This window comes from Etheostoma spectabile, chromosome 16 (assembly GCF_008692095.1).
Source record: "Etheostoma spectabile isolate EspeVRDwgs_2016 chromosome 16, UIUC_Espe_1.0, whole genome shotgun sequence".
NCBI lineage: Eukaryota > Metazoa > Chordata > Actinopteri > Perciformes > Percidae > Etheostoma > Etheostoma spectabile.
Window position 1 is genome coordinate 10,327,029 of NC_045748.1, and position 20,402 is coordinate 10,347,430.

Sequence of the window (20,402 nt, forward strand, 5' to 3'; positions counted from 1 at the left end):
CCCCCCCCCCCCCCCCCCCCCTTTTATACCTGGACCTTGGGACTTCTAAAACCAGTTGATTTTAAGAATGCAATGAGTTAAAATCTGGGACAAAGACTCCAGGGCCTTGGGACATTTAGCAGCACTTTTTTCTGTTGTGTTCAAAATAAGTGTCTTCAAGTTAAATCTTGTGTACCTTTCCTTTCCTTTCAGTTAATGAATCTGTGGCACGCTAATAAACGTCCCCCTCTTTTTAAAACAAACCCCCTGGATCTGCCTCTCGTCCCCCCTCAAATTCAACATGTCAAACATGTTGGCTAGTGTTGAGCTCGGAGTGAGACCCAAAATAGTGCAACCTCGAAAAGTTGTAAAACAAAGTGGACAGTTGTGATGAAAAGTCTGATCTAATCTGAATCTGGCCCCCCTTCCCCCCCTACTGCCTTTACTTCCATCCTCTTCTGTCTCTCCCTCCCTCCCTCCCTCCCCCCTCTGCTCAGCTGTGTGGAGTTTTAAAGGAAGAGGGTTCACACGCAGAGTCAGTACACCTCGCCAAAGACGTGGGCCTGGAGAGAGGGGGGGGGGCTGGAGACCAGTTACCCGTCAGACTGAAAACCACCATGCAACTTTTAGTTTTTCTGGCTCAAAATTTAAAAACTTTGGTGGTCTTTCTTGACACTTTAGAGACTTTTCCCTATGTTTTTGTCACCTTTTCCAATGTCTTTGTGGATGTTTTGATTTGTCCTTTTTTCCCAAGTTAGCCACTTATCTTATGTCTCTGACAAATTTTCTGCATTTTTTTTAGGTTTTTGTTGTTTTTGTTTTGTTGTTGCGTTGTTGTTGTTTCCTGTCTGCGCCCGCCTCGTCTATATCCATGATGGTTCATTTACGGGTTTGATGTTTCCAGTGCTGCTAAAAGTTCTGCTGGCTGTCCCTCACTTTTCGCTTTCTTTTGAGATAAAGGATAACTACCTTTTCTTTTTTTTTCAACCCGCTATTTTGCTATGTTTTTGTGTCTAGGTGACTGTTAGGAACAACAATCTTTGACACTGGTCCAGTATTAAGTGAGATCGCTGCAGTCGGCAGCGGAGAAACAAGCTACAGTGTAAGTTAACAAGTTGTAAGTTGTCCAACTCGTATTACCTTTACAAAAGTGCTTGTTTTGCCACTGACCGACTCAGATTTATATTCTAAGAGTCTGAAAAGTCTTCAGTGTAACTTGGTGAACTGCTGAGTGTTGCTGAGCGGTGAAAGAGAATCAAAACAGTCGATGTGCTCCAAAATAACAAGCTGAAAAACTGTAAAACGCTTCATAGGGCTGAGCCGAACTAAGTCTAATATAAGTATATACTAAGTATATTATTATTTGGTTGTTAAAAATGTAGCATTTTAATAAACACTGATCTGAAAAGTAAATAAAGCTGTCAGACAAATGTAATGCAGTAAAAAGTAAAATATTTCCCTCTGTAATGTCCTAGTAGTATATGTATCTTATTAAGTGACTTAACTTTAATTTTTTGCGTCAAAATTGTACGTAAGTCAATTATTTTCACCACTGAACACGCTGAATGTGTAGAAACAAATTACCAAAAACATATAATAAGGAGAATCCTTGCAGCATTTCTGCATCTTTAAGGTATTTACTTTCACGTTCAGCCTTCTGAAACTACACTATAATATTAATAATCGTCCTAAAAAAAGCAGACATTGTTTAGGACTGTTTAGGACTTAGCGGAGCAGGCTTGTCTTGCAGGAAACTGCAGATGGAGACGGAGTTAATGCTGACCTCGCTGCAACCTCATCATCGACAAACGCAGGAAGCAGAGAGGAACGACCAGCTTAAACCCTCCCTGTGGTGTCAGACTCTGGACTACGTTGCTAAGGTGACAGGGGTTCACCATGGTAACTCCCGGTGATGACAGAAGCATCACCTGGGATTCAATCACTTAAGGAAACAACAGACTAGTCTGTGACCAACCTTCCTGTACTCTCACACACACCTTGGTTTTCTTTATAGTTCATTTTCTCCTCATTTAGTTTGATGGACTTATGCAATAAATGATGCATAATGATGCATATTAGTTTCATGCACCATAATCGGAATATTTTGTTCTCTCTGTAGTTTAGTGGGTTTAGTGTTTGTGTTTCTGTTTAGTTGACCTCTTTATGATTGTTGCATATTTTGTAAATCAAAATGTCCTCATGCTGAAGACATGGAGGGGCAAAGAGAAAGAGAATGACATGCAGCAAAAAGTCGGAGTCAATAATGCAAAGCAGTGTGAAACACGTACTGTATGAGATGAAGCTCAAATTCAAAACTTTAATCAGCTATTAATTTATTGTGTTTTTTTTGTGTGTGTACGCATGTGTGTGTGTGTGTGTGTGTGTGTGTGTGTGTGTGTGTGTGTGTTAGATCAGCATCAGAAGTCCTGTCTCATGTTCCTTTGCATAGACTCCCGTCTGCCCCTGCAACACACTCTCCTTCTCTCCTCCCAGCAGGTAGACTACTCATCATTAACAGTGTCAAGTTCCCTCTTTGACATCTCAAACACTCTCAGCTCAGCCACAGAAATGTCTGGAGCTGCACACTCGCTCACCTGACACACTGATCCCACACATCCGGTCTCTCACTTTCAATATTTCACACACGTACGCGAGATTCATATGATCTTATTACCACTAAACTGTGAGTTAGCGTGCACTGACCGTGGAAGTAACTCTTAACCTTCAGGTATCCCACACTGAGCCGGAGCACAGAGAGTTTGTCCAGGTGACTTCTGAGCTCATCGGAGAACGGCAGCATGCTGCTGAGGCACTCCAGCTCTCCATTCAGACGGTCCCGGTGGCGTTTAGACGGATTGGTCTTCGCGGGCGGAGGCTTCCCACTGAAATGACACACAACACAAAGAGGATATGTTCAGGGATGCTTGCTTGCTAAAACATGTTTTCTCTCTCTCTCTCTGCTCGACAATCCTCCACACACGCTTGGAATTTCCATCTTGAAGTGAAGTGGGAGTTTGTGGTACGAGGTCAATTTTACATATCCTGTAACAAGCTCGCATCTGAACGTCTGCACGCGTGGATGTGGGAGATACCGACACGCTGACAATTCCTGTTCATGACAACAACAATGCGTCCAGTGTTTGAAGTTCAAAAAGACAATGTGGGTTTCTACCTAAATAAACTGTGAACCACATCACATAAAGCTGCAACTTTCTGGTTTTAAGAGGCCTGAAAGTGTGGTTCATGCTTTTGTCATTACTACACTGGAAAACCCAGAAATAGAGAGAAATGTGGGTTTCACGCTCTGTGTTTGGAAATATCAGATTTACTGAGAAGTCCTTATTGAAATGATGCCCACAAGTTTAAGTGGAAATCAGTGGAAAGCAGCAGAGGATTGAATCTAAATACATTTACACAAGTACTGTAATTTGAAGGGATAGCCTGGATATTTTAAAGTGTGGTTGTATGTCTAACTAACTACTACGACTGCTACTAATTGTGCATTAATTAATAAGGTGCTGATGGCTGATTGGTCCATCGGCCCGCAGGGACCCGTCCCAACCCCTCTGTCCTAACCATAGCCTTTGGTGCAACAACAAAAATGACGTTTCATAACATGTAAACATACCTTCTCTGAACGGGCTTCTTCCTCCTCTTCACCGCGTACACGCGACCATTCCCCAGCATAGTGTCGCTCCAGTTTCAGACTCAGCTGTATCTTTGTTTCACTTTAGAAAAACAAAAACAAAAAAAAGTTTCATTTTTAAAATCTCCAGACACACCTTGTACAGTAGGTTCCTCCTTTAAAAAAAAAAAAAAAAGGTTATTTAACTTTAACTCGGCTCACTGCGACACAGGAGATAAATAATCCAGATACATGATGAAATTTTTCAGAGGGAAGTACAGCAGCACACACACTAGCCCGTCCTCCCCGTGCGCGCTCGTGCATGTGTGTGTGTGTGTGCTCCTGCTTCAGCCAATCAGCATCACCGTTTCTGTCTAATCCTTTCTGATTGGTGCAAAGCGTCGTCTTTGCGTCCTTGTCCTCAGCTGTGTGTGAAATACACAAACTGTACACGTAAATGTACTTTATCTACCTAACCCTCATGTTGTCCTCGGGTCAATTTGACCCGTTTCTAAAACTTCTATATCAGTATTATGGGTTTCTTTTTAACCAAATTACCCAAAAAGTGAGTACAATTGCAAGTACTTGACCACTACTTTCATTTAATTTTGGGTATTCAATTTTTATAGCATTTATAGCAAGAACTGAAATGGTTTTCTCTAAAAATAGTCAAAATAATGAATCATTTCAAAATTAGGTATAATTTCAAATAAATGAGATTTACTCACTAGGAATTCCAAAAATAAGTGAAACTATTGGCAAAGAAACAGCGCCTTACGTCGAAAAAGGGACAAAAACGTCCGAAAATGTGTCAAAAACATCAGATGAGGTTAAAATAAAAAGTGTTAATTTTCAATTTGGACCCCTGAGGACAACAGGCGCATGGTCGACCAGAAGACAACACACGGGTTAAAGCTCTAGTGCGTAGTTTATGTCCCATACACACACACACACACACACACAAGGTCACTTACGTAGTAACACAACCATAACCAGTCGCACAACCATAAAACGGCATTTACGTGATCGCGCACCCACCGCACCCCTCCTCCACGCAGTTGCTAGTAGCCAAGGAGGACACAGAGGATTAAAAAACGCAAAGAGAGAAAACATTTGACATAAAGTGACAGCAGCTCAACTTTCCATCGTTTTCTGACACTGCTGTTTGTTTGTTTTTTTAACCTGAAAACTGTGTCTGACCTCAGACTGTTTTAAACAGAGTAACGTGTACCGCCATCTAGTGGCAGGTAGAGTTATCACAGGTGGCTTTCAGAGACAAATAAGTAACTACTGTTGGAGGAAGCACAAATGAAATAAAATAAAACAAAATAGTATTTAAAAACACACACACATACATACATACATACATATATATACACACACACACATATATGGAAAAGTATACTTAAAGTACCAAAAGTAAAAGTACTAATTATGCGGAATGTCCCATTTCAGAATAATATATATTATATTGCTACATAATTATTGATGGATTAATGTGTTCATCACTTAACCATTGCACCTGATAAAGGTAGTGCTCACTTTGATTATTTTATGTACTATTACCAGATAGACAAACCTTTAATAATATATAATAAATGATTAGTTAATTTATATTTTGGATTTATAATCTGATTCTGCAAAGTAACTAAGTGAGGTAAAAGTATAAAGTAGCATGAAATGGGCAGTACAAGTACCTCAGAAATGTACTGAAGTAACTTGAGTAAATGTTTTTAGCAGTGGTGGAAAGTAACTAAGTACATTAACTCAAGTTACCCATTTCTTTATTACTAATCAAGTGCAGTAAAAGTACCTCAAATTTAAAAAGGAGTCCTCAAGGAAGTCTTAAGCAGCTTTTTAATCACCAAATATTATTTATTAAAAATTACCAAAATGCATGATTTTGTTTAGATTTTACAGAATCTGACTTTTCTTCCTTGATACTTAAAAATCACATTTATTGCATAATTTCTTTTTGACAATAACTACAGTTTCTCATACAGGAAAGTAGCTCAATCATGATTAAAAAAACAATTCCTTTCTCACAGAGGCACTGACCACTGCCCTACAGTTTGAGGTCAGAGAAGCAACATATCTGTAGTATTTAGATATATATATATATATATATATATATATTATGGCATGCCGTTTAGGAAATAATATATATATAATGAAGTTTATCCATCTGAATATATGAAATGAAAGTCTGAATATATTGAATGAAAGTCTGAATATATGGAATGAAAGTCAATATATGGAAGTCTGAAATATATGGATGAACGTCTGAATATATGGAATGAAAGTCTGAATATATGGAATGAAAGTCTGAATATATGGATGAACGTCTGAATATATGGATGAATCTGAAATTATGAAGTCTGAATATATGGAATGAGTCTGAATATATGGAATGAAGTCTGAATATATGAATGAAAGTCTGAATATTGGAATGAAAGTCTGAATATGAGGAAGAAGTCTGAATATTTGAATGAAAGTCTGAATATATGGAATGAACGTCTGAATATATGGAATGAAAGTCTGAATATTGGAATGAAAGTTGGAATACATTGACAAAAATGTCCCAAAGGGATACCTTTCTGAATTCACTGGATTTACAAATGGCATCGGCTGAAATAGTCCAATACTTTTGTGAACTGCAGGTTTTTTTGCAACAACTGGTCATCCCCAAACGACACAACAGTTTGGAAATTAGAGCGTCACCTTGAGATCATATTTCCATTATTGCGACTTCTTATTGCTATAAGCAATCCTGTTCAACAAAACGTTGCCGAAAGAACATTATGCATCATTCTTGAAGGAAATTTATGAGTCTCTTTGGGAGATGTCGGCAGAAGTCACTCAACTGGAAGCTAATGGTGTGGGCACTGGATACGGTTACCAGTATTTTGCCCGTACATGCATTTGCCGAGTGTTAATAATCTCTCTCATTGCTCAAAATAGCTGACACTAGATTCCTACGCGATTCACTCATAGCGTCCACATTTGTTACATCCTGATTAATCAGCCACAACACAAGATGGCGCCAGCGCCGTAATGACGTCATCTTTCTTCCTATATTCAGCTTTCTTCCATATATTCAGACTTCATTCCATATATTCAGACTTCATTCCATATATTCAGAACCTTTCATTCCATATATTCAGACTTCATTCCATAGATTCAGACTTTCATTTCCATTATCGACTTTCATTCCATATATCGACTTTCTCCAATTCAGACTTTCATCCATATATTCAGACTTCATTCCATATATCAGACTTTCATTCCATATATTCAGATGGATAAACTTCATATATATATTATTTCCTAAACGCATGCCATAATATATATATATATATATATGATGGATTCTGTGACTCTTGATTGTTTCGTGATGGGTTATGAGGACATGACTGGAATGTGACTGGGACTCAAAACACCAGAGACTTGGGTTTTTCCCAGGGGAACTCCTCTCTGCCAAAGTGACCATAGCAGGCGGTGGCCTGGTAGATTGGCCGCTTCAAACCCAGCTCTCTGTGGAAAAAAGTCAACATCACACTGTTACATTTTTTACAGAATTACACTAAAACTATGGAGGTCTCAGCTGGAAACAACTACACTTACTTCACAATGACCCCGGGCCTCAGGTCAAAGTTCTTCTGTACTATTTGCAGCAGCTCGTCTTCGTCCCTGTTCGACGAGCCGTAGTGAAACACGGAGATGGAGAGTGGGTGGCTCACCCCGATGGCATAGGAGATCTAAAAGGCAGAACAGACGCCAAAGCTTCCAGTCATCAGGAAACCTAACTTCATCATGTCATTATTTGCCTTTTAACCTCTGATTCCTGTAAGTTTTGTGTCCGTTGTTGTGTGTTTAGAGTAATTTACGGCTCTGTGGAGGCTCCACGCAGAGCTTTTTACCAAAGTCTACATAAGTGGCCTGAAGTTTATACTTGTGTGTTGGTGTGCGTTGATCTCTTTAAGAGAATAGCAGAGCTGGCATATGTGTGTGTGCGTGTGTGTGTGCGTTAAGAGTGCGAATCGGTCTGCATTGTTCTGTCCGAGCCCGGCCCGCGTCCGACAGAGCAGGAACCGAACCCGACCCGAGCCCGACAGGCGTTAAGATATTTATGTCCAAGCCCGACCCGATCCCGACACAGTTAAAATCGCATTTATTTCTCATACTAATGGCACATGTATGTACCGTTTGTGTGGAAAGCCGCTTTTATTAAGCAGCTGTAGGGAAGCATTGGGAAATGTCAACAGACGAGCGCACCAGCACACACGGGACAACAAAGTTAACACAGTGCACGTATTTTGTTGTCACAGCTACATAAACAAATTTCCGCACACAGGAAGACGGATGTTAGGGAAATATTATACATTTATTTTAATAAAAAAAAACGAGCCTTCGCATCAAGTGAAACAGACCCACTGGCTACCTACATAACAAGCTGTTTTAAAATTTAAAATGTTCAGTGCCTTATCGCTGATTTGACCGACCCCAACATCATTTCTTAATATAGAGTCCGAACCCGGCCCGGCCCCTCGGGTACCGTCAGGCTCGGGTCGGGTGTCCCTCCTCTAGCGCGTGTGTGTGTGTGTGTGGGGGGGGGGGGGGGGGGGGGGGGGGGGAGTGTGTGTGATAGGGTGAGTGAGAGTGATTAGCTTCAGAGCAAGTACCAACTTTAGGGTCATAGCACCTACTACGTACATAGCCACGGCATAGACTTTACGCATAAATCACGCTTTGGTATGTTTTATTATGGTTTCTGCTAAGGCCTGCAACTAACTACTTTCTCAATTAATCGATTAGTTGTTTGGTCTAGAATATAATTGGCCCAAGATGACGTCCTCGGATGTCTTGTTCTGTCCACAACTCAGATATTGAGTATGTTTTTTTGTAGCAGATTTAATCTTCTAAATGGAATTTAAGTTTAACCAGTTTTTAAAAAAAATTTTGTTATGCACAGTACCCGCACAATTCATTGATCGACAAGTGCAGCTTAATGAATCTCCTCACCTGAACGAGGGCTCTCCTGCACAGTCCAGCTTTGACCAAAGACTTGGCGACCCAGCGTGCCGCATAAGCTCCGGACCGATCCACTTTGGAGTAGTCTTTTCCGGAGAAAGCCCCTCCTCCGTGACCACCCCATCCTCCGTAAGTGTCCACTATGATTTTACGCCCTGTGAGACCTGCATCACTCTGATGACACAAAAACATAAACTTTGTCTTGCCCACACATTGCTTTATCTTTATTTTTAAATTGCATCTCCCTCCCTGGTTTACTCCTCACTCACCTGCGGGCCGCCCGTAAGGAATTTCCCGCTTGGCAGTAGATGGTATATGGTCCTGTCATCCAAGTACTTGGCGGGAATGACGAGCTTCACCACCTTCTCTATCAGATTGCGTCGGATTTCATCCAGGCTGATGTCCGGGCTGTGTTGTACTGAGATGACCACTGTGTGGACGCGCAGTGGCTCCATGGCTCCCATGTTGTCTCTATACTCCACCGTGACCTGCAGAAAAGAGGGCAAGAATACTTTTAGGCACATTGTAGCTTCACATACCTCCAAAAGTATCGAAAAATGCCTCGTCAGTCAACACCAATTTCAAAAGACAACATACAGACAAAAGGCTTGCATGTGTGTTGTAGTATTTCAAGTGGCTTGACAACAGTGTGCGTCACCTAAAGTAAATGTAAGAGCTGAAAAGGGTTGGCAACGTCAACCTTTTCAAGAAGGGTGTTGAACAAATGAAAGAGGAAGGCTGTATATCCTTTTTGCATTGCTGCATGTAAACCAAAAAAGTAGTGGAATATTAATTTTCATTAGCCCTGTAAACGTTTCAGTCGGAATATCGTCTTTTTCAGAATAAGGGCAAAAACTGAATATTATGTGCTTGTAAACCTAGTCAATGTTGTTTCATGCCGTGCGCCCTGATAGCTCAGTTGGTAGAGCGGGCGCCCATATATAGCGGTTTACTCCTCGATGCGACGGGGCCTGGGTTCGACTCCGACCTGCTTCCCTTTGCTGCATGTCATTCCCAGCTCTTTCTCCCCGTTCACTTCTTTAGCTGTCCTGTTATTAAAGACCTAACATGATCTAAAAAAAATTGTTTTGTGCCTTCTGAACCTGTATGTGTACCTGCCTGCCCGTAAGCTTCTGAATCCTCGCTTCCTCAATGAATAACTCAACTGTCTGCCTGACATTTTATTTCTTTAATAAACAGAAATAAGGGGCGAGAGATGGGGATTATCAGGAAACAACGCTGGGTAGGAAACGCTTTAACTCTTGGCCCACCAGTTGGCCCACCAGTTGGCCCACCAGTTGGCCCACCAGTTGGCCCACCAGTTGGCCCACCAGTTGGCCCACCAGTTGGCCCACCAGTTGGCCCACCAGTTGGCCCACCAGTTGGCCCTTCTGTGCGCTTTCGAGATGGCTCACCTGTGATTTGGAGTCCGGTCGTATCCAAGGACACTCTCCGTTCAGTGAGAGCTCCTTCATCCTGTAGTTCAGCTTGTGAGCCAGAATGATGGTTAAGGGCATGCACTCATCCGTCTCGTCCGTGGCGTAGCCGAACATCAAACCCTGCGGAGACAAGCAGCGCGAGAAATGCGTTTCAGAAAGTTTCACAAAGCCAGTCGGAGAAGTCATGCCAAACGTTTCACATTCAAATCCTTAACGTGAAGTAAATGCAATTAAATAAAAGAGCCTTTAGATGTTGTTTTACTAGGTACATGAGCAGCGTGGCTCGAGGCATGATGGAGTCTATCCACTACTTTGGTCCAGACTGAAATAGCAAAACAACTACTGGATGGATTGGTGCTCAAGACATTCCCGTTCCCCAGAGGATAAATCCTAATGACTTTGTTGATCCCCTGACTTTTCCTCTAGTGCCACCATGAGGTCGACATTTTTGGATTTGAGTGAATTGTCTACAACTATTGAATGGATTTTTTTTTTTAAGTTAATAATTTTAAAAGCAGCATTCTGCAGTGAAATTACCGTACAATTGTTGGACTCAGTTACAGTATAAAATAGTGTTTTAAACCTTTTAGTCATGTGTTTAGTCATGTGCACCCTGTGAGGTCATGACGTACCATAATCAGAGAAACATTTCCCTTCTAAACTTTGCCAAATGGTTTCATTCAAATAACTGCTTTTAGTTCAAAGAAGTAAAATGATCCAGTATTTAACAAAACGGGAAACATAAGAGAAACATCCAATAAATGAAAACCTATGTATCAGAAGTATTTTTCTTCTTCTCTCTCCCTCTATCAGTCATCTCCCGACCCCTTAGGTTTATCTGGTGACCCTTTGGAGGGGCCTAACCCCTAGGTTGGGAACCTCTGAACTAAACTAACTGTATACAAAGTAGTTAAAGAAGACAACAGACCTTTTTTTTTTTTTTTTTTTTTACAAAAAGGCCTTTTTTACAATCGTTGGACTCAGTTACAGTAAGATGCATGTGGTTTGCACATTGATTGCTCTAAATCAAACAATTTTTGATTGTTGTATTGTGTACTATACTATTTTTTGCCGTTTTGTATGTCTTATGTTTCCCCGTACGGTGTCCTTGAGTGCGGAGAAAGGCGCCTTTAAATAAAATGTATTACTGTACTATTATTATTTTTTAATTTACATCAGCCCTAGATGTACTTTGTGTTACGTGCTTATCAGCAAATGTTAGCATGCTCACTAAGATGGTGAACAGTACAGTCACATAGAGCTGCTAGCATAGCTGTAGACCTTTCTGACGTCTAGTCTATTAAATTAATTGTTGCATGAGGAAATGTTAAATTCAGCTTTTATATTAAATAAAAATGAAGTAGCCAATAAAAACACATTACAATAAATGATAGCAATCACATTACAAATGCTCTATATGGACTCCATTACCAAAGTGACTTTGAACATAAAACAAGTTCCACGTAGTGAATCGATGTACTAAGTGATTGGCAGATAAAGTTAAGGCTTAAAAGTGAAATACTGAACCTGGTCCCCTGCACCGATGTCCTCCTGATCCCTTCCTTCAAACACACAGTCCGATATCTCCACAGCCTGCGGCTCCAGCGCCACCAGCACATTGCAAGTCTTATAGTCAAAGCCTGCAGATCACAGTTGAGAATCATGAGCCTAAATTCCCGGGCAGGGATCGACCGGTAGTCGTTTTTCAAGGCCGATAGAATACCGATTATTAGCAGTCAATGAAACCAATAATCCATGTTTGGAACCTATATGCATGAAGAGTGAAGTGAATGTCGCCCCCATGAGGAATCCTAAGTAATGACAACAACACTGTCGGCGCTTCCACATGATACAAGCCTTCTGTGAACGCGCCAAGGAGGACACAGAGGATTTTAAAAAAAAACATGATGGACTCTTGAGAGGAGGTTCTTATCTTCACTCGAGTTTCTGCGCGGGAAAGTCACCGGACGCAACAACCGATTAATAATCTTAATTAGCTTAGTAGCAACTCATTTGGCAACGGCTCGAATGTAACGGACGTTCAGTAATATCAAACAGTCACACACTAAAGCTTTGAGTCAAAATTAAGATTTTGGAACGTTACAAAAAAAAAAAGAAAAAAAAAAAAGAAGCTTTAATCAATTATGTAATAAATTAGAAATGTTCAACCTAATCCCCAGTAACAGAGAGTCAGACGGTGTTGTGGGGGGGGGGCATTAAGTCAGACTCAGTGGGGAGTGAAACCAAAGCAGAGGGACAGACGCAGAGATGTAGCCGAGCCAAAGTAGAACACTTCATAATTAATTCATTAATTCAGTAATTCATTAACGTTATCGGTTATCAGGCGAATAATTGGGGGGTGGCAGTAGCTCAGTCCATAGGGAGCTGGGTTGGGAACCGGAGGGTCACTGGTTCAAGTCCCCGTATGGACCCAAAAAGTTGGGAGCGTGGATTGGTGGCTGGAGAGATGCCAGTTCACCTCCTGAGCACTGCCAGGTGCTCTTGAGCAAGGCACCGTACCCCCCCGACCGCTCAGGGCGCTGGTTCAGCTGGCAGCCCACTCACTCTGACATCTCTCCATGTATAGGTCCTGAGCATGTGTGTGTATTTCAGGCCTGTGTGTGAGTACTAACAAAAGGTGTGTACACAGAGTGTAGTGCAGTAATTTCCCCATTGGGGACTAATAAAAACAAATTATCTTATCTTATCATCTTATACAACGCTGATACAGATAATCTGCTAATTGCTAAAAAAAACCACCCAGATTTTCAATCTATCCCTGATTCCCGGGATAATTCTGCACATATTTAAAGTGACTCAAATAAGAATCCCACCTTTTGACGAGTCATCGTAGCCAATCTTCTTCACAGTATTTCGGACCACCGACTGGAGATCCACGATGGCCTTAGACGTCACTTCTCCAACCAGTAAAATCATGCCCGTCTTCGCCACGCATTCTGAAACAAGATGTTTTTACTTTAAGAAATGTACAGACAGAGTGACAATGCCAATCCTGTGTGCCTAACAGATGCATTACCAGACATTTATTTATTTGAAATTATTTATTCAAACTCAGGCCCATTTCGTGTTGTAGAACAAACAATTCTCTGAAAACAGTTATTTCTAGGGATCTTTTTTATAATGTGGTGAGACACTACAAAACAACACTTTTAGTGGATGTAAATTAAATGTGCGCAATTTTGCCGCTGCCGACTGCAGCAGTTTTTCTTAACCCTTGTGTTGCCTTCTCGTCAACCATGAAAAAAAAAAGTTTTGGTCACTTATTATTAGCACTTTTTTGTCACTTTTTCAATGTTGTGGGTGCTTTTTTTATGTTTTTGGTGTTTTTTTCCAACGTTTTTTTGATATTATTAATGTTGACATTTTCAGCGCTTATTTCAACGGCCAATTTGTTGTGAGAATTGTTTTGTTTTGTTTTTTTACTGACAAACGGGTCAATTAGACCCAAGGACAACATGAGGGTTAATATTGTACCACTTTCTAAAAGTATTAGACACAAAAATAGAAAAATAGGGTCCAGGTTGAAAAACAAAATGAAGTAGGCATGTAATCAGCCACGAGATAACGCTGTGCTGAACTTTGCTCTAAAAAGGGGAAACACTGATACAGTCAGAGATTATTGGCTGTTCATTGTTAGTTAACACAACACCTTTGACATTAGACCCAAACGAGTATTAACGGCTATACAGTTTTCATGTTAACTACCGTTTTAGTTTTGATTAGCGGTGGTCCACACTTTTGATTTTAAAACCCTCTCGTGTTGCTTTCCAGTTTAGTTCACAGCCAGATTATTGCTGCAGGGCAGGATCCCCAGGGCTCGGTTTACACCTATCGCCATTTCTAGGAATTGGGGGGACCTTAGGCAGGCTGGGGAACCCATGTTTGTTAAAAAAAACAACTCATAAAGTGACATTTTCATGCCATGGGACCTTTAAGGTGAGCACAGAGAAATGCTCCTCCTTTAACCGAGGAATGTAAAAACAGTCTTCTAGCGTCAAACTCTGCTGATTCATCACTCTGCACAGTGAGGCTCAAACATCCGAGTGAAGTCACAATATGCAAGAAATATTTTTGAGTGGATGGGGGCTTAATAAAAACTTAAATATCAGCTTTTACAACTCACCACAAGCCACTTTAGAGTCGGGGTCTTGACTCAGGTATGCATCCAGCACAGCATCGCTGATCTGGTCACACATTTTATCTGTGAACACAAAGTCAGAGATGTTAGAGGAAAGAACAGAGTCAGACACCTCTATACATGTATTATATGACATATATATATATATATATATATATATATATATAAACCATCAGTATTTTAATCTTTTACTTAAGTAAAAGACTCTATACCACAGTGTAGAAATACTTAGTGATGAGAAAAAGTCCTGCATTAAACATTTTAAGTAAAAGTACATAGGAATTAGCATCAATATTTACTGTGAGTAAAAAAGGAAAAAGCACGCATTTATGCAGAACTGCCCAATTCAGAATAAATAAATACATTATATATATAAAATAGTATTATTCTGAATCTGCAAAGTAATATAATTCTGCTGAAATTTTGATGGAAAATTTGTCCAAATGTGAGTTAGTGAGCACTTTAGATGTGCTTTCCTGATAAATAGGATCCGGTCGTGAGTCACACAAACTACACATTGTGGGGCGTGCTGCACTAAGTGGTGAATACTACAGAAACAAGTCCAGGCATGATTTCTTAAAGTCAAATAAAATATATACACATTAGTCTGAAATGTACTTTAAACAATCAAGAGTTGTGTAAGGCAAAATGTGCATCCTAATCTTTCATATTAATTGCTTATTAAAAGCTCTGAACAAAGTAACCACAAGGTGTTTTCATTAGACCTCTTTACAGGACTGTGAGAGTGTGAGAGTGTGTGTGTGTGTGTGTGTGTGTGTGTGTGTGTGTGAGAGAGTGTCTCTATACTGAGAGATTGACATCTTACTGAGTCTTATTGCACCAATTAGGACAGTTTTTTCTTTTCTTTTCCATTCTTATATGCAGATGAAGACCTGTGACCTAATAAATCCCCATCAAAGCTCCAGCCCGCCTTCAACCTGGGCAGTGATCTAATAACTGAAAACTCGTGTGTTCAGAGGATTTAAAGTAACCAAAGCTGTTAAATAAATGAATGGAGTCAAGTAAAAAGTGCATTTCCCTCTAAAATGCAGTGGAGTAGAAGATTAAACTTGCAAAAAAAAAAAGGAAATGCTCAAGTAAAGTCCGTGAAGTTAAGCGAAGTACTTGACCACCACTGAATGTACCCATCACTGCCATGTAGCTGATAGTACTTACAATTATCCAGAGTAACTTTAGTTACTTTCTTTCCATTACTGCTTTAACTTAACTACTTTAATGTGAGTAACGCGTTACTTTTTTCCACAATTGACTTTAACAGACAGACTATAACATGCCCATGCAGTGTACTCGGTATTGCAGTAGTAGCCTACACACAGCAGTACACGCAGCAGTACACGCAGCAGTACACACAGCAGTACACACAGCAGTACACACACAGTACACACACAGTACACACACAGTACAACATGAGTACGGTACCGGAGTGTCCCTCTCCCACGGACTCGGACGTGAACAGGAAGGTCTTCCCGCTGCGGGCTGCTCCGCTCGGATTCATCTTCAGCTCCTCGTCGGTGCACGGAAGTTGAAATTAACCGAATATACGGCCCCAAGTTAAAGTAGCTTCTTAAGTCCGCCGACACTGATTGTAATAAGCAATAATTAACTATGACAGTTGAGCACTAAGGAGCACGTGAAGCGTGGACCGTTTGGTTGGATGTTGGCCTGAGTTCAGCTGTTAGTAAAGTCGATTTAAGACAGGCGGGTTAACAACGTGTCACTGGTAGTCGCATATGGTTGTTTAAAATTAATAATAATTATAGCAAATAGTCTTATAAATACGCAGATTTAAGGACTCATGTTTTCGGTGGGTTTTTCTGCAAACGGCTGTGTGAGCTGCTGGACTAGGATGTTTACTTCAGGCAGCAGCACGGACAGCCTCAAGATGGCGCTGAAAGCTTAATCTGTCCATGGTTGATACAGGTAATACATCCATGGGCTTAATTACATTAAATCAGAGAGTCTTTGATTCAATTGAAAAACAATCAAGTAAAGTAACTACATAAAAAATTAAAAAAAAATTAAAAAACACTAATATAATAAAACAAATATGTAATAAAATTATATAACTATGATAACTCACCTTGAATTTGGCAACTAATTTATTGGTGGAAGAAGTACTTTTTTTTTTTACGTATTAAAAAGAGTAATATCACAGTGTAAAGGTTTTTATTCCAAAGACAGACAGACAGACAGACAGACAGACAGATAGATAGACAGATAGATAGATAGATAGATAATAGATAGATAGACAGACAGACAGGAAGATAGTAGGACAGACGCGACAGACAGACAGATACAGACAGCCGACAGACCAGCCAGATAGACAGTAGACAGACAGACAGATAGATAGACAGACAGACAGATAGATAGACATATGAATAGATAGATAGACAGAACAGACAACAGACAGACAGACGACAGACAAGACTATAGATAGATAATAGACAGAAGATAGATAGGACAGATAGATTAATAATAGACAGACAGACAGACGAGACAGACAAGACAGACAGACCAGCGAGACAGACAGGTACAGACCGATAGATATATAGACAGAACAACAGACAGACAGATAGCACGACAGACGACAGCCGACAGATAGATACCAGATGATAGAAATTAGATAGACAGACAGACAGATAGATAGATATATAGTATAGACAGAGTAGACAGACAGACAGACAGACAGACAGACAGATAGATAGACAGATGATTTAGATAGACAGACAGACAGACAGACAGATAGATTAGATAGAGGAAGACAGATAGACAGATAGCAGACAACAGACAGACAGATAGACACGCAGACGATAGATAGACAGAAGACAGACACAGATAGATATAGATAGACTAGATAGAAGCAGCAATAGATATACAGACAGAAAGAGGGGAAAGAAGACGAGTAACAGGACAGACAAGGACAGAAGAGAGATAGATAGATAGACAGTGAAACGATAGATAGACAGAATAAGGCATATAGATAATAGATAGACAGATAACAGATCAGATAGATAGAAGACAGATAGACAGAGATCAGACAGTAGATAGATAGATAGATGATAGACAGATGACAGTACAGATGACAGACAGATAGATAGAATGATAATATAGACAGATAGACAGACAGATGAGAGTCGATAGATAGACAGATAGACAGACAGATAGACACGACAGATAGAGATTAGATAGATATATATAGACAGATAGACAAGATAAGTAGATCGATTCGATAGACAGATAGACCAGATAGACAGATGATAGACAGACAGATAGATAGACTAGATAGAGATAGATAGACAGATAACGACAGATAGATAGACTAGATAAAGATAGACAGACAGATAGTATAGATAGATAGATGATAGAAGATAGATAGATAGATCAGATAGATAGATAGATAGATAGTAGATAGATAGATAGATAGATAGATAGATAGATAGACTAGATAGATAGATAGATAGATAGATAGATAGATAGACAGACAGATAGATAGATAGAATAGACAGATAGACAGATACGATATATAGATAGATAGATGATAGATAGACAGTAACAGATAGATAGATAGATAGATAGATAGATAGACAGATAGACAGACAGATAGAAGATACGATGATTCGAATAGGTATAGATAGATAGATAGATAGATAGACAGATAGATAGACAGACAGATAGATAGATAGATAGATAGACAGACAGATAGATAGATAGATAATAGATAATAATGTAGGTACTGTAGGAATTAGAGTTCACAGAATGAACGGCAGTATTTCCCCAGTAACAGAACCTTTTCTGCATGGTTTTGTCCGTCCTGAGGGAGAGACTTCGGGGAAATGACACGAAGTTGAAGGTATTTTAAAAACCTAAAATCTTCGGGGGTTTTGATTAAAAAAAAAAGAAACGTAGGGCTGAAACCCCAGAAGCCATCCGCTCGCTCTGCCCCTGCAGAGTCCAGGATTACAAGGTTAAATATTACACTGTCTTCATGGTCTTGATTATTTAGAGTAATAGTACATTTCAGACTAATGTATATATTTATATTTGCATTATATTTGAGTAATTATATGTCTAGACACGTTTCTTGTATATTTGGCAATCATTCACACTCCCGATGTTCAGTTTGTATGACTCATGGCCAGATCATCTTTTTCAGAAAAGTGTCCTCTACAATACCGAAGTACTATTAAGGCATTTTTTGACCTGTTTATATATAAACATATTTTTGTATGCATATTTATTCATACATATATGTATATATTTAGGATTATATGAACAAGATCATGGCTTGACTTCTAAGTACATTTGCCCAATAATATATTATCAATAATCCTGATCAGTAATATAATATATAGTTGCTTTCATAAATGTTGATGCTCATACTTTATAGTTCATTTAAGTTACACTTTGAGTATGGCTGGGTTTAAAAAAAACAATTTTCTGATTCAAATCTATCTTCATTTAAATTATCCGATTACAATTCATAAAGTCCTGAGATGGATCCTGAAGCTCTGTGAAGATATTGGTATTATACGAAACTAGATGATCTATATCATGCTAAATTATGCTTCAAAGTGAGGCGGGTTTGTCAGGGAAGAGGAAAAAACGGCATTTTCACAGATGTATGGCTTTAACTGCTCTGTATTGTCAATGCATCACACCCTCAGCACTGAAGAAAGCTTATGTACAATTATTTCCTTTCTCTGTTTAACTACACTGGGTTCCATTCACTTCCATTTACTTGAGTATCACTTTAAATCCCGGAGTTGTACCTGTGTTAGTCAGTGTCAGTATCAGTCAGTGTTATTTACTCAGCATTAATCATGTAAACAGACTGCTGGTAGGTGGCGTGCCATATTGATTTTTCATACTTAAGAGTTATTATTCTTGAATATATCTGAGCAAAATGGAGCTTCTGTTACATAATTCATTCTGGGTGCTAAACACTGAGGTAAAGTTATGCTTCAAAACAACACGGAAACCCATATTTGCATACAGAAACTGTCACCGGTTGCTGAAATAACACTCTGCACAACACAGGATGAGGAAATGAAGCAACCGTGTGACTTCGCCCACTTTATTGCCTTGCAAATATCTCTCTGCTGGAAACACAGCCCTTCGCCAGGACACCTCCGCTCGACACTGACAGCTGATGGTACGTGGACACGTAGAACTGGGACAAAACTATACGTTTTAAACTAGAATGTGTTCTTTTATTGTCTTAACTATTCCACCGCTATTGAATCATTGATGGATGTGTGGTGGCAGAGTTCATGAAAAGCAGGAAATGAAAGTAGTGCGTGTTCACTGTCGGACTTCAGTTCTTCGTGTCGATGACGACTGGCTCCTGTTGAGCCAATGAGACTTTGATTGAGGCAACTGGGAGTTAATGAGTAACACGGCAGAGGTGCAACCTTCAGCAGACGTTTGTTCAGCTTTACTGTGCGTTGAGTCACAAGAAGCACAGAGCTCTGCGTGTGTTTCTTATACTGGCAGGACTGGGTGACAGGACTTCGTGGAGGCTTTGCTTTTTTCATAGGAGTTGTTTTGTTGACTGTGTCGGAGGAACAGAGCTTCCATGGTGAGTGGTGTACTTTTCTATACAATGAAGTTTAGTTTTAATCTCAAATACTGTGATATGTTTTAAGATAGCGACTGTTCTTCATCTGAATACCATTTACAATCATTCCCTTCTCATTTTCGTGTGAGAACGTCGTGCTAACCAGGTGGACTTTACGCTTGAGATCTTCATGTGACAATCACACAGGCCTCTATAAACTGAGACACGCATCTGATCGCTCTCTCTCTCTCTCTCTCTCTCTCCTGTTAACAGGAAGTGAGGTTTGGTCATTTAAATTTGTCATTGCAGAGGCTTCTGCTCAGCCAGTATGTTTGATTTTAAGGAGGACCGTAGCCAGCCTAGTGGAAATCGGGGCTCTTTTTTTCTGAAAGTGGACCTTTTGCAGTTTTTCCCCTCATTTTGTATTTAATTATAAGGTTCAAATACTTAATTTTTGTGACTTTTTATGCACTAATTTGAGCTGGAATGGCTTGTCTGCTGGTATCTTAACAAGCGAGCAGCGTACTATTTACAATGTCGTCAGATTGCTTCAACAGAAAATGAGAAAAGAAAAAAAGAAAAAGCACCCCC

The 20,402-nt window shown here is 39.9% G+C and overlaps 3 protein-coding genes across 6 annotated transcripts in view; 1 reads left to right on the forward strand and 2 right to left on the reverse strand.

Moving 5' to 3' along the window:
• Positions 1 to 3,880, reverse strand: part of LOC116703996 (aryl hydrocarbon receptor) — a 12,773-nt gene extending 8,893 nt beyond the window's left edge. Inside the window, exons 1-3 of one of the 2 annotated variants that reach the window (XM_032539159.1) lie at positions 3,608 to 3,880; positions 2,683 to 2,861; positions 1,212 to 1,216 (exon numbers count right to left, since the gene is read on the reverse strand). In XM_032539159.1, the coding sequence (XP_032395050.1) occupies positions 1,212 to 1,216; positions 2,683 to 2,861; positions 3,608 to 3,666 (243 nt within the window). In that variant the 5' untranslated portion in view covers positions 3,667 to 3,880. The remainder of the gene's footprint in view (positions 1 to 1,211; positions 1,217 to 2,682; positions 2,862 to 3,607) is intronic. The other variant, XM_032539160.1, reaches the window with a different exon arrangement.
• A 1,702-nt stretch (positions 3,881 to 5,582) lies between these two features.
• Positions 5,583 to 16,105, reverse strand: mat2al (methionine adenosyltransferase II, alpha-like). 2 transcript variants are annotated; one of them, XR_004335564.1, is made up of 10 exons: positions 15,674 to 16,105; positions 14,219 to 14,296; positions 12,909 to 13,031; positions 11,602 to 11,714; positions 10,051 to 10,194; positions 8,905 to 9,123; positions 8,627 to 8,809; positions 7,229 to 7,362; positions 6,971 to 7,138; positions 5,583 to 5,718 (listed from the first exon to the last, which is right to left on the reverse strand). XR_004335564.1 is itself a non-coding variant. In XM_032539184.1 (9 exons), the coding sequence occupies exons 1-9, from the start codon at positions 15,747 to 15,749 to the stop codon at positions 7,036 to 7,038; spliced, it is 1,173 nt and encodes a 390-aa protein (XP_032395075.1). In that variant the 5' UTR covers positions 15,750 to 16,105; the 3' UTR covers positions 6,848 to 7,035. The 2 variants fall into 2 exon arrangements, 1 of the variants encoding a protein (XP_032395075.1); XM_032539184.1 differs by lacking the exon at positions 5,583 to 5,718 and having other exon boundaries at positions 6,848 to 7,138.
• Positions 16,106 to 19,266: 3,161 nt separating this feature from the next.
• si:ch73-234b20.5 (vesicle-associated membrane protein 8) overlaps positions 19,267 to 20,402 on the forward strand; it is a 3,606-nt gene continuing 2,470 nt past the window's right edge. The window contains exon 1 of one of the 2 annotated variants that reach the window (XM_032539212.1): positions 19,267 to 19,406. In XM_032539212.1, the coding sequence (XP_032395103.1) occupies positions 19,404 to 19,406 (3 nt within the window). In that variant the 5' untranslated portion in view covers positions 19,267 to 19,403. Of the gene's footprint in view, positions 19,407 to 19,442; positions 19,833 to 20,402 lie in introns of those variants that run through there. The other variant, XM_032539211.1, reaches the window with a different exon arrangement.